The 13,098-nt window shown below is 36.4% G+C and overlaps 1 protein-coding gene across 2 annotated transcripts; it reads left to right on the top strand.

Annotated features, from left to right (window-relative positions):
* Positions 1-3,053: 3,053 nt before the first annotated feature.
* coq7 (coenzyme Q7 homolog, ubiquinone (yeast)) lies at positions 3,054-7,456 on the top strand. Of its 2 annotated transcripts, none has more exons than XM_086082664.1 (6): positions 3,054-3,243; positions 3,475-3,650; positions 4,010-4,124; positions 4,383-4,522; positions 6,360-6,428; positions 7,339-7,456. In XM_086082664.1, the coding sequence occupies exons 1-6, from the start codon at positions 3,159-3,161 to the stop codon at positions 7,414-7,416; spliced, it is 663 nt and encodes a 220-aa protein (XP_085938790.1). In that variant the 5' UTR covers positions 3,054-3,158; the 3' UTR covers positions 7,417-7,456. The 2 variants fall into 2 exon arrangements, with proteins under 2 accessions (XP_085938790.1, XP_085938791.1); XM_086082665.1 differs by having other exon boundaries at positions 3,064-3,243; positions 3,527-3,650.
* Positions 7,457-13,098: the final 5,642 nt, after the last annotated feature.

Raw genomic sequence — 13,098 nt, forward strand, 5'->3', positions numbered from 1 at the left:
GCTTCTATAACATTCCTAGAAAATCCCAATGGCCCATCAATGGTGAGTTTTCAGGGGTCCTTGTGGGCTACGTGGTGCTCATTGACATCATGTCGGTTTACAACTTTCATGAATTGTAATAATTCCTTTCCAACGGTCTATAATTTTAGATTTTTTTTTTGTCCAATCAGATTTTGGCTTCTGTGTGTTGCCATGTAAATGTAATCTGAGCAGGATATTCACAATCCCAACTGCTTGCGTCAGAAACACATGCCATAGAAATAGCTGTTTCTTTTCTTCTTCAGATTTTATAATCACCACTCGGTGCCTTCACGATCGAATTTTCACAGTGAAGTTGGCAGTATTATTCCATCCTCTGATTGGTTGAGCTAAAATCTCCTAGTTATGTTTAGACTTCCGATTGGTTGAACTAAGTATGTTCACCAAAGATTGATTCACAATGGATGACAATGTCATGTATGATTAAAAAATCATTTTCAAGGCAAACTTTCCAATAAAATAAAAAAAAGAACTGTATGTTGTAGGATAGGTCAGCTGACACCGTGGCTCTCTACCTGTCTTATTTCAATTTGGAAAAGGATTGACAGTGTTTTGTACTTCCAGGGCAGCAACAACTAGCTAGCTCTGAGAAGCAAAAAAGGATGGATTTTGTCTATAAATAATACAGTAAGTGTCGCTGGTCAGTACAATTTACTTTATTTCAAGTTGCAGTAACTATTGATTGTGAACTGGTGTATATATAGTGTAGAGATTTGGAGATGATGTTATGGAAGAAAAAGGTTTAATATGTTTATTGCTTTAGTAGTATTCACATAAGTACTCTCTCTCTCTCTCTCTATATATATATATATATATATAAATATACATATATATATATATATATATATATATATATATATATATAATTGCCACATAGTTCTATTGTGTTTTATTTTGTGTACTTGCGATGCAATAGTGGTGGTATTATGAGGTGGATTACATCATTTCCTGTAAATCCCCATGTCCCTCTGGGAACAGCAACAGTTACGTTAACTACCCCAAACAAATGGATATGTTTAAATTAATTTTTTGGTATACTGGTGTTCTGTGGTTATCTGTTAGTCTAGCAGGGTTAATACCTGTTGCATATGTGCAAACACACACACTCCTGCATAGAGGACACGTCAGGCAACACAGATTACCTATGCAGAACCACAAACGTGTAGCCACCCGCAGTCAGACAGACAGTTTGGGAAACACATAACCGGTGTCTCACCACAAACACACAAATACAAACACAGCATACCAAGCCATTCACCGATCCTGTTTACTCGTGACCATCACCGCTCTGCAGCAGTCGAGCCATCATTCCATAGATTCCTATGTAATAGCACTCACTATTTTATAGGCTTTGTTAAAAGCCATTTCTGCTCTTTAGGTAGCACTCAACCAAGTATTGCGCCACCAAAAATACTCAACAATAAGGATCAGTGAATGATGGCTAAATTAAATGTACTGCCGGAATTTAAAGGATATCTGCTACTTCTATATTAAAATATAAAGAAGCATTGTTTTTATGTGAAAACTGCTCACTACAAAGACCCAATCAACTTCAACGTCAATCTTATTTGTGCAACAGCGCCATCTGCAGACCACTGGCAATTACTCGGTTTGCCCCACAAAGCTCTGCAAGTCAACTTCAATTCCAATGCCATATTGTCAAGTTTTGTCTTACATAATAATCGTTAACAAAGGATTCACTCTGCATTTGTTTGACCTAGAAGAGAAGACAGTGCCCTGCCAAGACCTAATGACAGTATTTACTGTATTTAGCTAAATGCGTGGTTTCCTCCCACAGACCGATGCATAAACTTGGCCAACAATGTGAACTTTGTTCCTGTTTTTCTGCCTGCCTGTTCTGCCATTTTGGTTTATAAATATAAATAAATAAATATAAATACGTTCAAACGACTTCATCAATACGTTCAAACGCCTTTACCAATACATCGGAACAACTTTATAGTAGTACGTTGGAATGAGCCTACAGCTGTTTACACCACATTGGCAATTCCATGCTTCTGTACTTTTTACCGTTTCTACATTTGTTCCTCATCTATAGTTTATCTTGTATCAATACGTTTACCCTTTGTTCTTAAATCCTTGTGGTGGTGATGCAAAATTACTGCAACCCATGAGTGCTTGACCCTTCTACAACTGATGATGGCTTTGCTTTATTATACACAAATGATTGATTGATTGATTTGATAACAATTCAGTAACAAAAAATTGAGATCTTCAGTCCATGTGGTCTAGATTTTATCACTTTTCTAAAATGTGCTCCAAATGTGCACTTTGGCTCTGGAGATACTCCTGGATTTTTCCCAATTTCCCGGAGTGAGTTTTTCTTTAATCTGAATCTTGTAAATATAAAACTTAAAGTCCATGATCGAAATTCTCAGTGATTCCCGGGTAATGTCTACCTCCAGGCTGTGCCTCCAAATCAAATATGAATTCTACTGGGAGCAGGTCAGATTCCGTGTTTTGGTTGTTGTTTTCCTTCCACTGTGACTTTACTCTGTCCACCTCTTTTAGTTTTTTGTTTGTACTTGCTTATTTATTCATGTTGTAATTTTTCATTAAGTAATTCGTATTTGTTTGACACGTTTACCTGCAGACAAGAGTTGCTGACGGGGACTAAGCTAAAATGACAATATTACCAACTGTCATCAACTAAACTGAGCGTTTTTGCATTTAGTAAGACATTTTAGTGAGACGCTTGGGATTCTGCTTAAATTAGGATTTTTGTAATTCTTGGAGGCAGGAAGACAACTGCTGTGATCAAGTGGTTTTATTCCTTTTTTTCCCTCCTGAATGCTACTTTTTTTTCCTTTTTTTTTGCCTTACGTACAGCCACTGGTACAAATGGTAGTTTATTCTGTTTTATTTCCCACAACTTTTTAACACCGCATTGGTTGATTTAGCCTGGAAACCAATGCAGTAATCTTGGCAGATCATTAGGTGGCAGTAAAGCACTGTTTGAGGTGGCAAAGAAGTATTGTGCAATTATGGTTACGTCATCAGTTAGCGACGCGTTGAGGAGCGGACATTTCAATGACAGTTTGCTTCTTTTTTCTTTGCTTTGTTTGATAACTTGGATGGTAGGACCATAAAACGGGGCCATGCAAAGAACCGCATACACTGTGTTAAATGATTGGACAAACAGGGTAGTCCCACTGATTGCACGGCGGAGCTCAAAAAGCAGAGGTAAGTGCATGCTCAGAGCGAACAGCTAAAATGCTAAGCTTGCTAAAAACAAACGTCTTATATTGTAGCGTGGCTTATCTATTTTTACGGTTGTTTCTTAAGTTTTCAACGTTATTAAAGTGTGTCTTGTAAAACGGAGAGAATAAACATTTATGGGCGGGGCTATGTACCTTGAGCTCCGAAGACAGATGCTTAATGTGAAACTATCTGTCTTCATAAATCTGATTGCAGCGTCCCTGTGGAGTTCATGTAATTACAGTGTGGTCCCGCCCCCGCGTGACAGGACAGAGAAGCAGATGCTTGACCGCATCCTCCGTGTGGACCATGCAGGTGAATATGGTGCCAATCGTATCTACGCCGGCCAGATGGCAGTGTTGGGCAGGTCTAGTATTGGAGCTCTCGTCCAGGTAAGAGAAGAATATGTTCTTCACCTCACGATGCAGTCAGAATTCCAACTTGTGACAAGAGATTGAATGACCTTGTGAGATAAGTGGTTCAGATAATGGATGGATTACAAAATTAATTTTAACCTGGCAATACTCAGAGGAAGCTTTTAAAGGACTTTCAACTGAAGGACTGATGTTTGTATTTGAGGCCCCAAGACTGAGCTTTGTCTGCCACTCAAACTCCAGGGTTCATTAAATCAGAGATACCTACACGTATGGACAGCACTTCATCAGTAAATAAAAGAATAATGTTCCTGGACATAAACTTGTTCATTCTGTCGTTACTTCGATTTTGTGAGATATTGTTTATTTTATTACAGGAAATGTGGGATCAAGAAAAAAAACATCTTGAGAAATTTAATGAAATACTTGCTGAGAACAGAGTCCGGCCTACAGCACTGCTACCACTTTGGAACGTCGCTGGCTATTTGTTAGGTTGGTACCACACCACACCATCATAACTTTAAACTAAAGTGCGATGTTTGTAAATTGAAGTCTTCTGCATTGTACCTGTATTTCATTTCTAATTGAATGTATGTGAAGTTGTACATGCCGTAGGCAACATCTTCATGTGCGTCATCATATTAATCTTGATATATGAAAGGTGTCCTATTATACTCATCTCAAAGAACATTGGTTTAATATTGTTTATGTGATGACGCTTTTAGTAAAGGTGTAGTCTCTGTTTTATAGGGGCATCTACTGCAATGTTGGGCAAGGAGGTGGCCATGGCCTGCACTGTGGCGGTGGAAGAGAGCATCTCTGAGCACTATAACAGCCAGATAAGAACTCTGATGGAGAAGGATCCTGACAGATATACTGAACTATTACAAGTGAGGGCTCTCTTTTGTTATGCTTGAATATTAAAGAAAACAAGCAAACATAGATTATTATATGCCGCTCTCTGCCGCAGATATTCATTTGTGCATAGAACACATTCCACCGGTTTATATTTGCTTCGAAATACATTTGACATGTTTGAAGATAATTGCTGAAAACACGTGCAAAGAGTAGGAAATAACTATGTAGTACACAATATGCTGTAGTGGTAAACTCTTTTTCACCATTTTAGTTTTATTATTATTATTTTTTGTAATGTCACACCTAATATTTGAACTAATATTTAAACTTTGACTCACACAATAATTCATTTAGTGCAACTTGAAATTGTTTAACTTTATGTAAACTCATTTCTTAAGTTGACACAAACCGATTACTTCAAGTGGTCCAAAATTTAAGTTGGCTTTATTACTTAAAATAAATCATTCTTTTAGTTTAAGATGAATGTTTTTACTTCATTTAAACTATATACTATACGGCCAGTCACCGTGCCACCAATTTAACACGTATAAAATGTAATTTAAATAAAAATTCACAAACACATTCATTCATAAACACATTGTTGTTTCAATTGTTGGCTCAATTATAAACTTACTTGAAAAAATTAAGATGGACAGTCCATTGTACAATCAACCATAACACTGCCTTTTTGTATATGAAAGTAAGAAATAAAAAAGACAACCAAGAACACAAATTCATTAAACAATAAATTAGAATGTGTTTGGTGTCAAAATGCATTTAAAGTATTTGTATTTAATTCAATTTTATATACTGCATGTACGGATGTGGATGACTGCTTATCACATCTCCCTCACAATTCAGTAGTTGTGGTTTTAAATCAGTGTGTGGAGTTTGCATGTGCTTGCTAATAACTTTCTGGTTAAAACACTCATAAATATTGTCACAAACTGTGTACCGGTATAAGAAAACAAACAAAATCAACAACACAGGGAGTCACATTTCCAAGTATTTCCGCATTACTTCAAAACATTTTTAAGTTCATCCAATATATTTTTTTTCAGATTGTATTTATGTGTAGGCATAAGAAAGATGTTATGCAAAGTAGCATCCAGTTTTTCAGGTTATAGTTAGTGCTATTTTGTTATTTTCAGGATATTTCACAATTCTGAAGCCTATTTTTATGTGCTCTTTCAAACTTGCTAGTGTAACAACACTCTTCTCTCTGGTGTTTAGATTTATTTTCATTTTATTGGATTTTTTTTTTTTTTTTTTTTTAATCATTCTACTGTAGACACACATTTCATTTTTAGCCCAATTGAACAGCAGGTGGCAGTACTATCTACTACTCAGCCAGCCAAGCAAGTTTCTGGATTGAGAGATTGTGGTAGACAAATACAGATAAATAACGGATACAAAACATGTTACAGCATTTTTAAGACATTTTTAGTGACAATGGCCAGCCTTCAAAGAATAACTGAAATTACATCTTAACTCATTTATAGGGCTATGGGGAAAACAAGTTAGTTAATTTGACCACAAAAAAATGGCTCAAAACTATGATTAATTATTTTAAAACCATATTTGCAGCTCGACTGTTGTGTGTCACCGTCCAGCCAGCATTATATCAGGATACAAACACAGGCAGAATTTGGTCATATTGCTTGTGTTTCCTTAAAAAGTATGGGACATGTTTCAAGCTATTGTTGCAGATGGTAAAAAGCCTCACAACAGTTTTCACTCTCTTGGCGTTGTATTCATTGGTGAAACTGAAATTAATCCAGTCTGGAAATTTTAATGAAGCTGGTGCTTCATTAAGCTTAACGGGGTTTATACAGCGGTCTTTTTTTCTTTTTTTTTTGGTCTATTTAGGTTATAAAGGAGTTCCGAGATGATGAGATGGAGCATCACGATGTAGGATTGGAACATGATGCTGAATCAGTAAGTATGGGGTTCTGTTGAAACAATATGTCACTCAATATCTAGAGTGGATATAACAAATCTACACAGCCCTGTTCAAAGTCCAAGTTTTTGTGATATAAAGATAAGAGACCGCGTGTCCTAATTTTTCCTATCATTAATGTGGACCTATATCTGTACAGCTTAGTTGAACCCTCTCCCCAAAATATTTTAGAGAGGTGAAGTAAAAATCAACAACTGCAATGGATGAAGCTCTGCACAAATGTGCAGTGCACACACCCTCTTATAACTGGAAATGTGGCTGTGTTCAGAATTAACCAATCACATTCAAACTCATGTTAAATGGGAGTAAGCACACACACATGCCACCATAATTCATAATTCATAGTAGGCTTTTCCTGGCATTTTTGTAGTCACATCTTGTAGCACATGAGCCACAGAGAGCTTCCACAGCATCAGAGGGATCTTATTCTTTAAAGGTGTTGGTGAGGGGAACGGTACAAAATTATTTTCAAGACATTCAATAAATAATGGAACACAGCGAACCCGTTTATTTTCAATGGAAGTTAATATGGCTGAAGGCCACATTGAAGGAGCTGCCGTACTTTCTGGAAAGTATTGGCTGTTTGTTTTCACATGAGTTGTATAGGCTATAGTACTGTAGGTCACATTTAAAGTTCAAAAAAAGTTTTGAAATAATTTAATTTAAACAGGGCTGTGTAACTTTATATCCTTTATTTGATGCAGTGAACCCCTGGGATGGCCCGCGAATAGAGAAATTCAATGTAAATTTATAAAAAAATAAATACCCCCTTTATTGTTATTCATAGTCTGTGAAAAGGTGGAAACTTGTGTGTAACAGTGGGATCTAACTGTATATTAATTTTTTTGGCTTTCTGAATTTGGTGCTGATTTTGTCATTTTGATTTAGGTACCTGGATACTGGCTACTTAAAAATGTCATCCAGCTGGGGTGCAAAGCTGCAATTTATGCTTCTGAACGTGTGTGATTTTGTATAAAATAATAATAAAGTGCTTGTTTTAATACTTTGGCTGACTTTTTTTGTGGTTATCATACACAGTTGCAAGACAAATTAAGTGAACTCTTGGGATTTCTGGCTTTCTGCAATTTCTGATTACTGAATTGGTCATAAAATGTGATCAGATCTTCACATAAGTCACCAAAATAAACAGGTTTTTCTTAAACTAATACCACACAAACAATGTCCATGTTTTTACTGAACACAACACATAAATGTCACTGCAGAATGTTCAGGGGGAATTTCAGACCATTCCTCTTTACAAAACTGTTTGAGTTCAGCAATATCCTTGGGATATCTGGTGTGAATTACTCTCAAAGTCAATCCCAAGCAGCCCAATCGAGTTAAGGTCAGGACTCCGACTGGACCACTCACACACACGGAAGGTGTATTTCCTTGTTTTGCTCGGTTTCTTGGGTCCTTTGTGTTGTTGTGCTGTTGCGTCACCCATCTTCTGTTACGCTTCAATTGGCAGACAGATGTCTTGCGTTGGGAATTTGTTTTTCCATTGAAAATAGTAATCCATCCAGTCCCAGCAAAACAATCCAAACCATGATGTGCCCTCCATCATGCTTCTCAGTATGTGCTTTTGATCGATAGTTTTGTTTGGAGACATATTTTCTAAGGGGTGCACACTTAAGTTAATATTTGTCAAGACTGGAGGGGGAAATGTATTTGTTTAATGATTTGTTTTAAATGCACATTTCACTCTTTAGTGTTGATTTTTTTGTTTGTTAATTTGTCCTATAGAATTAAGTTGGTAATTTTGTTTGATTTGTAGTCATACCTCCCTCTTATGTTCATTTAGGTCGGTCCACCCCTATTTAAATTGAGTTGTTTGTCTGATGGTCAGTCCAGTTTAATTTGTTTATGTAAAGTTGACCTCTTTTCAATTGGGCCCAAAACTTTAGCGATTAGCAATTTTTTGTAACATCTTTTTGCTCCCATTTGATTAAATATCTTTTTTTGAAGTGCCTATGTCCTTGTCCATGCTTGGTCCTACAGTACTTAACAACAAAAAAGTGAAATAACTGAAAAAGCGTTTTATATTATAGATTCTTCAAAATAGCCATCCTTTGCTCTGGTTACTTTTTTGCATACTCTGGGCGACACAGGTGACGACCTTTTGAAGCTCATCCAGAGAATGCCAAAAATGTGCAAAAAAGTCATCAGAGAAAAGGGTGGCTATTTATGTATGTATTTATTGTATTATTGTCACCTTTTTTTTTTGTTAAGTACATAACTCCACATGTGTCCGATAGTTGTCATAGTTGTCGTCATAGTTTTGATGCCTTCAGTGAGAATCTACAATGTACATAGCTGTGCTTTATTCTATTTTTGGTTCCAAATGTTGTTTGTTTGAATAAATGTAGGCCCCTATGTGCACTTTACTATTGTATCACAGTTTTTTTTTTTGTTTCAACAAGTTATTTGAATGAAGCACAATTCATGTTGATTCTTTAAGATGCAGATGTGCAATTTTAAAATTTAACAACATGCATCTGACAAATGTTTGTCTGCCGTGCCCTGTGCCAACCCCCCACCCATACCCCATCTGCCAGGGCCCTCAATCCCTTCTTGCTTGGGGCCCCTGGGCACCCTTCCTACGCCACTGGCCACAGGTGCTTCTACTTGTTTACCTGCCAGTTTGCAAAAGAGCACATGGATGCTCCACAGCACTATACTGGTAAAGTCCACAGTGCAGAATCCAGGTCCAGAAAGTAAAAAAAAATGCCACAGGTGCTTCCACTTGTTTACCTGCCAGTTGAGTAGAAGCACCTGTGGCGGTTTTTTTTTTTTCCAGACCTGGATTCTGCGCTGCTGACTTTACCAGTATAGTGCTGTGGAGCATCCATCCATGTGCTCTTTTGCAAACTTCAAACCCTGTAGCAAATGCGTTTTGGACAGCAGTGACTTCGTCTGTAGGACCTTCCAATAACATCAATTCATTTTTAGTATTTTACTTTTGAACAGAGATTTGAGCATGTTCCAGAGAGTTAGCCAGCATCTGAGTATTTTTCTTCACCTCATTTGGTATTTTGCGCTGTGCTCTTTCTGTACCTGCATGTGACGGCCATGCCTCGGGAGAGTAGAAAAAGCGTGAAACTTTCTTCCTTTAAAAACAATCTGTCTTATTATATGGACTCTTGAACATTAAAGTTTTTATAGATACTTTTGTGACCCTTTCCAGCTTTATCCAAGTTAACAATTATTAATTGTAGGTCTGCTGGAAGGTTGTTTTTTTGTGTGTGATGCATAGTTCACATCGGGCAATGCAAACTCTAAACTTTTTTTTTTTTCGGGGGTCACCGAAGCTCCAATCTTCTGACATTGATAGACAGGGTGTTGAATAAAATCCTTAAATCATATATTTGTTTGTATTATTATTATTATTGCATACTTTGTTTGTTGTGACTTAGATGAAGATCATAACACATTTTATGACCAAGGAGTAGTACCAAGTACAAATGAAGGACATTCCAATAGTGTCATAGTTTTTCTTGAACTGGAAGTTGTACCTCTATTTGAGTGTACAATTGGCCAATTAAGTTCACTTTGATGATCAAGCAATACCCTATCAATACACCCAAGTCCACTTTTAGTTTATTTTGATGATCAATCAAACATCAACATTTTTACCCACAAAACCATACATTCAATCTACATTACTTTTCTTGGTTTCATGCCATGATATAATTTGCTGCAAGATTTTATTTCTGACTGTTAATATGTGAAATGATAAGCACTATTAGGATTGATACCTCTCATACTGTATGTCCTTGGCGTGTTTACAGCACGTGTTTATTCTCAACAGTCTTCATCTCAGCATAGGGGTCAAAGGTCAGAGCAGAGTTGCAGGCTTTGATCTATTTTCTTTTGCATGAGGTCAGAGCAGTTATTTTGCAGTGCATTGCACATCAGATCTGACCTTAAGGGTCAACGGGTCACATGGCCGCCATTTCCTATAAATAACTTCTTCTCTACTGTCCATCCTTTCAACTAACGCAAACAATGGTATGCTTGTTGCGATGACATTGGGAGACGATGTATGGGCACGGGGTGAATGATTGAAATCTGCAACAGAATAGTATTTTGCATATGGTTTAAATGGAATAACAGCTGTTATCTTAAGGCATTTGATCACTACATCTTCCAACAAGAGATGAACTGAATTGTATTTAATAAATACAATGCGAAATACTATTTAGCATATTTACACACAAAGAGATGTAGCAGCTATAATCATCATAATAATATTTTTTTCTATATTCAGAAAGCTATGATTTGTTTTCTCGTCAATATGGCCTTGTAAAATTGTTAACAAGATGTGGTATTATTTCAGTCCCTTATTCGTAGTTAGAAATGCTTTGTTCAAAACATGGTTAGTCACGCTGTTAGTTAACGACACCGTTAAAGTTAACCGTGCCGTTTACGGCATTGGTTAGCACAGATATTTCCCACAATTCCTCTTTTTGTTTACTTCCGGGTCGGCGAAAGGAATCGACACTATCCAAACGACCAACCAACCAAACGTTATTCAATCAAGGATTGAAGCAAGTTTATTTATTTATTTATTATTATTTTTTAATTCATTATAATAATAACATTTTTCTTTGTGTTTATTTTCAGTGACTATTTTGTGTAATATTTTTTGTAGCATAGAATATTGCATGTTTTTGTTTAATTTTGTTTCTCATATTTTTGTCAGGTTTTTTTGTCTAACGTAATTGTATTTTTGACTGATTTGTATTTTTGGTGTAATATTTTTTGATAGAATTGCTTTTATTTGTGTTGTTTTTGTATTTACATACTTCTAATATGTGTGTATTTTTTATTTAACACTTGTAATGATTACTAATATTTGTAATTACTGTTTTACATTGAAATTAATTAAAAAAATATTATTATAATATCAAATTTAAATACATTTAACGTCAATAATTAGCCGCTATTCACAGTGGTGTGGTCTGTTTGATTATTGACGTGAAAGCCAACAAGAAACATTACATGTAACCTCTCTTTGGAATCACCTCCCACTAAATGTTGGGCAAGCCCCCTCCCTCACTGTCCATTTTTAGAACTCATCTTAAAAAACACATTTTTATTCTTTCTCTTTTGACTCCTCATGAGACTTGGCATTGTATTCCTGCTAAGCGGGAGCGTGCGCATAACTCTTCATCAGAATAATCACCAACGTCAAAGCCAAGCCCTCAATACACAACGGGCATCATGAAGGCAGCATTAGCCACGAACACAGAGTTAACCACACTGTTAAAAAGTTAGCGGCGGTCCCTAGGTGTGTTGACTTTAACAGCAAGTTAACAGCCGGTTAAAGACATAACCGAGTTTTGAACAACCGGGCCCAGATCGTTGTTGTTTTCATACATATTGTCATTTGTTGTCATATTTTGTCATATACACTGCTTCGGGGATGGACTCGTACCTCGAATCCACAATCGCTTTTTTGAAAGCATGTCCTACATACAAATGAGCTAACGGCAATGAAGCATCAATCTTTCGTTAAAGATGTTTACGTACTTAAACCACTAGTGTCCCCACCATAAACTGTCGAACGGCAGAGCACAAGGTAATCTTCATACCATCCATCTGTTTACTAACGCGCTTATCATTTTTGACTTATTTTAATCCATCCGATGGTGGCCATACAAGCTGCTAGCTAGCGCTAAACTAACCAGTGTAGTTTCACGTCCTCTCTGGCATGCAAACGGCCAAACAACTGGCAGCAAAGGTACAGTGGCTCCAAATAAAATGACTTATAACTAAATGGGGAAAGAACTGTAAATACTGTACAGTATTACCCAGATCAACATTATTCTGTCTTCACTGTGTGCGTGTGAGAATTATCAACATTCCTTTCTTACACGGCATTTAAAGGAATTTTCTGATTTTGGCAACATAGAATGAAAAAGAGCAATAAAACTGAACTAAACTGGGACAGTCTGAGACAGCCATGAATAATTGTCATTGTAAATCTTGTGTCGCAAGAGTAATAACAAATTTCGGATACAGGTAGTAATGCCCTTTGGCTTTCAGCCTCTCCAGATTCTTCAGTGACTTGTCTGCGGTTTATGGTAACTAATACTCCACATTGGTTTTGTCTGAAGCACTGATTTATATGTTATACGTTGTTTTACATGTCTGACAGCTTTCATTCTTTGTGAATTTTTTTTTTTTTTAACAGGCTTCATCTCATACTGGCCCTTGAAAAATGATGGATTATTGTACTGTATCACTTTATTGTACAGTATGATCTTGGTTTCATGTGCATTGAGCACCAGGATAAATTCCTCACAAAGTAAAAGCAGACTTTTTTAAAGCTAAAATATCAACACTAGTACACATTTCACACAATTGAAGCTGTCGCAAAAATTCTGCCGGTATAAATCTAAACCCTAAAGTATGATGTACTGCAAATAACAAATAAACATATTGTAAAATTAATAGGCATACTTATCTGATTATGTCAATCGAAACTGAGAAATAGTATCTTCGTTAAGATACTTTTTATACAGCTCTTGTATTAGATCTCATTAGATTCTCCAGTTGTACCTAATGTTGTGGCCAGTGAGAGGAGCGCATTAAAGGCTTAAAGTAATCTTTGTGTATTTTCTATACAAGCATATACAATAC

The sequence above is a fragment of the Leptonotus elevatus genome, chromosome 8 (genome assembly GCF_054856555.1).
Source record: "Leptonotus elevatus isolate MCC_2025b chromosome 8, RoL_Lele_1.0, whole genome shotgun sequence".
Taxonomy (NCBI): Eukaryota; Metazoa; Chordata; class Actinopteri; order Syngnathiformes; family Syngnathidae; genus Leptonotus; species Leptonotus elevatus.

Coding starts and splice junctions, on each gene's coding strand:
- coq7 (XM_086082664.1), top strand. CDS start 3,159: ATGCAAAGAACCGCATACACTGTGTTAAATGATTGGACAAACAGGGTA. Junction 3,651..4,009: donor GTATTGGAGCTCTCGTCCAG/GTAAGAGAAGAA, acceptor ATTTTATTACAG/GAAATGTGGGATCAAGAAAA. Junction 6,429..7,338: donor TGGAACATGATGCTGAATCA/GTAAGTATGGGG, acceptor ATTTTGATTTAG/GTACCTGGATACTGGCTACT.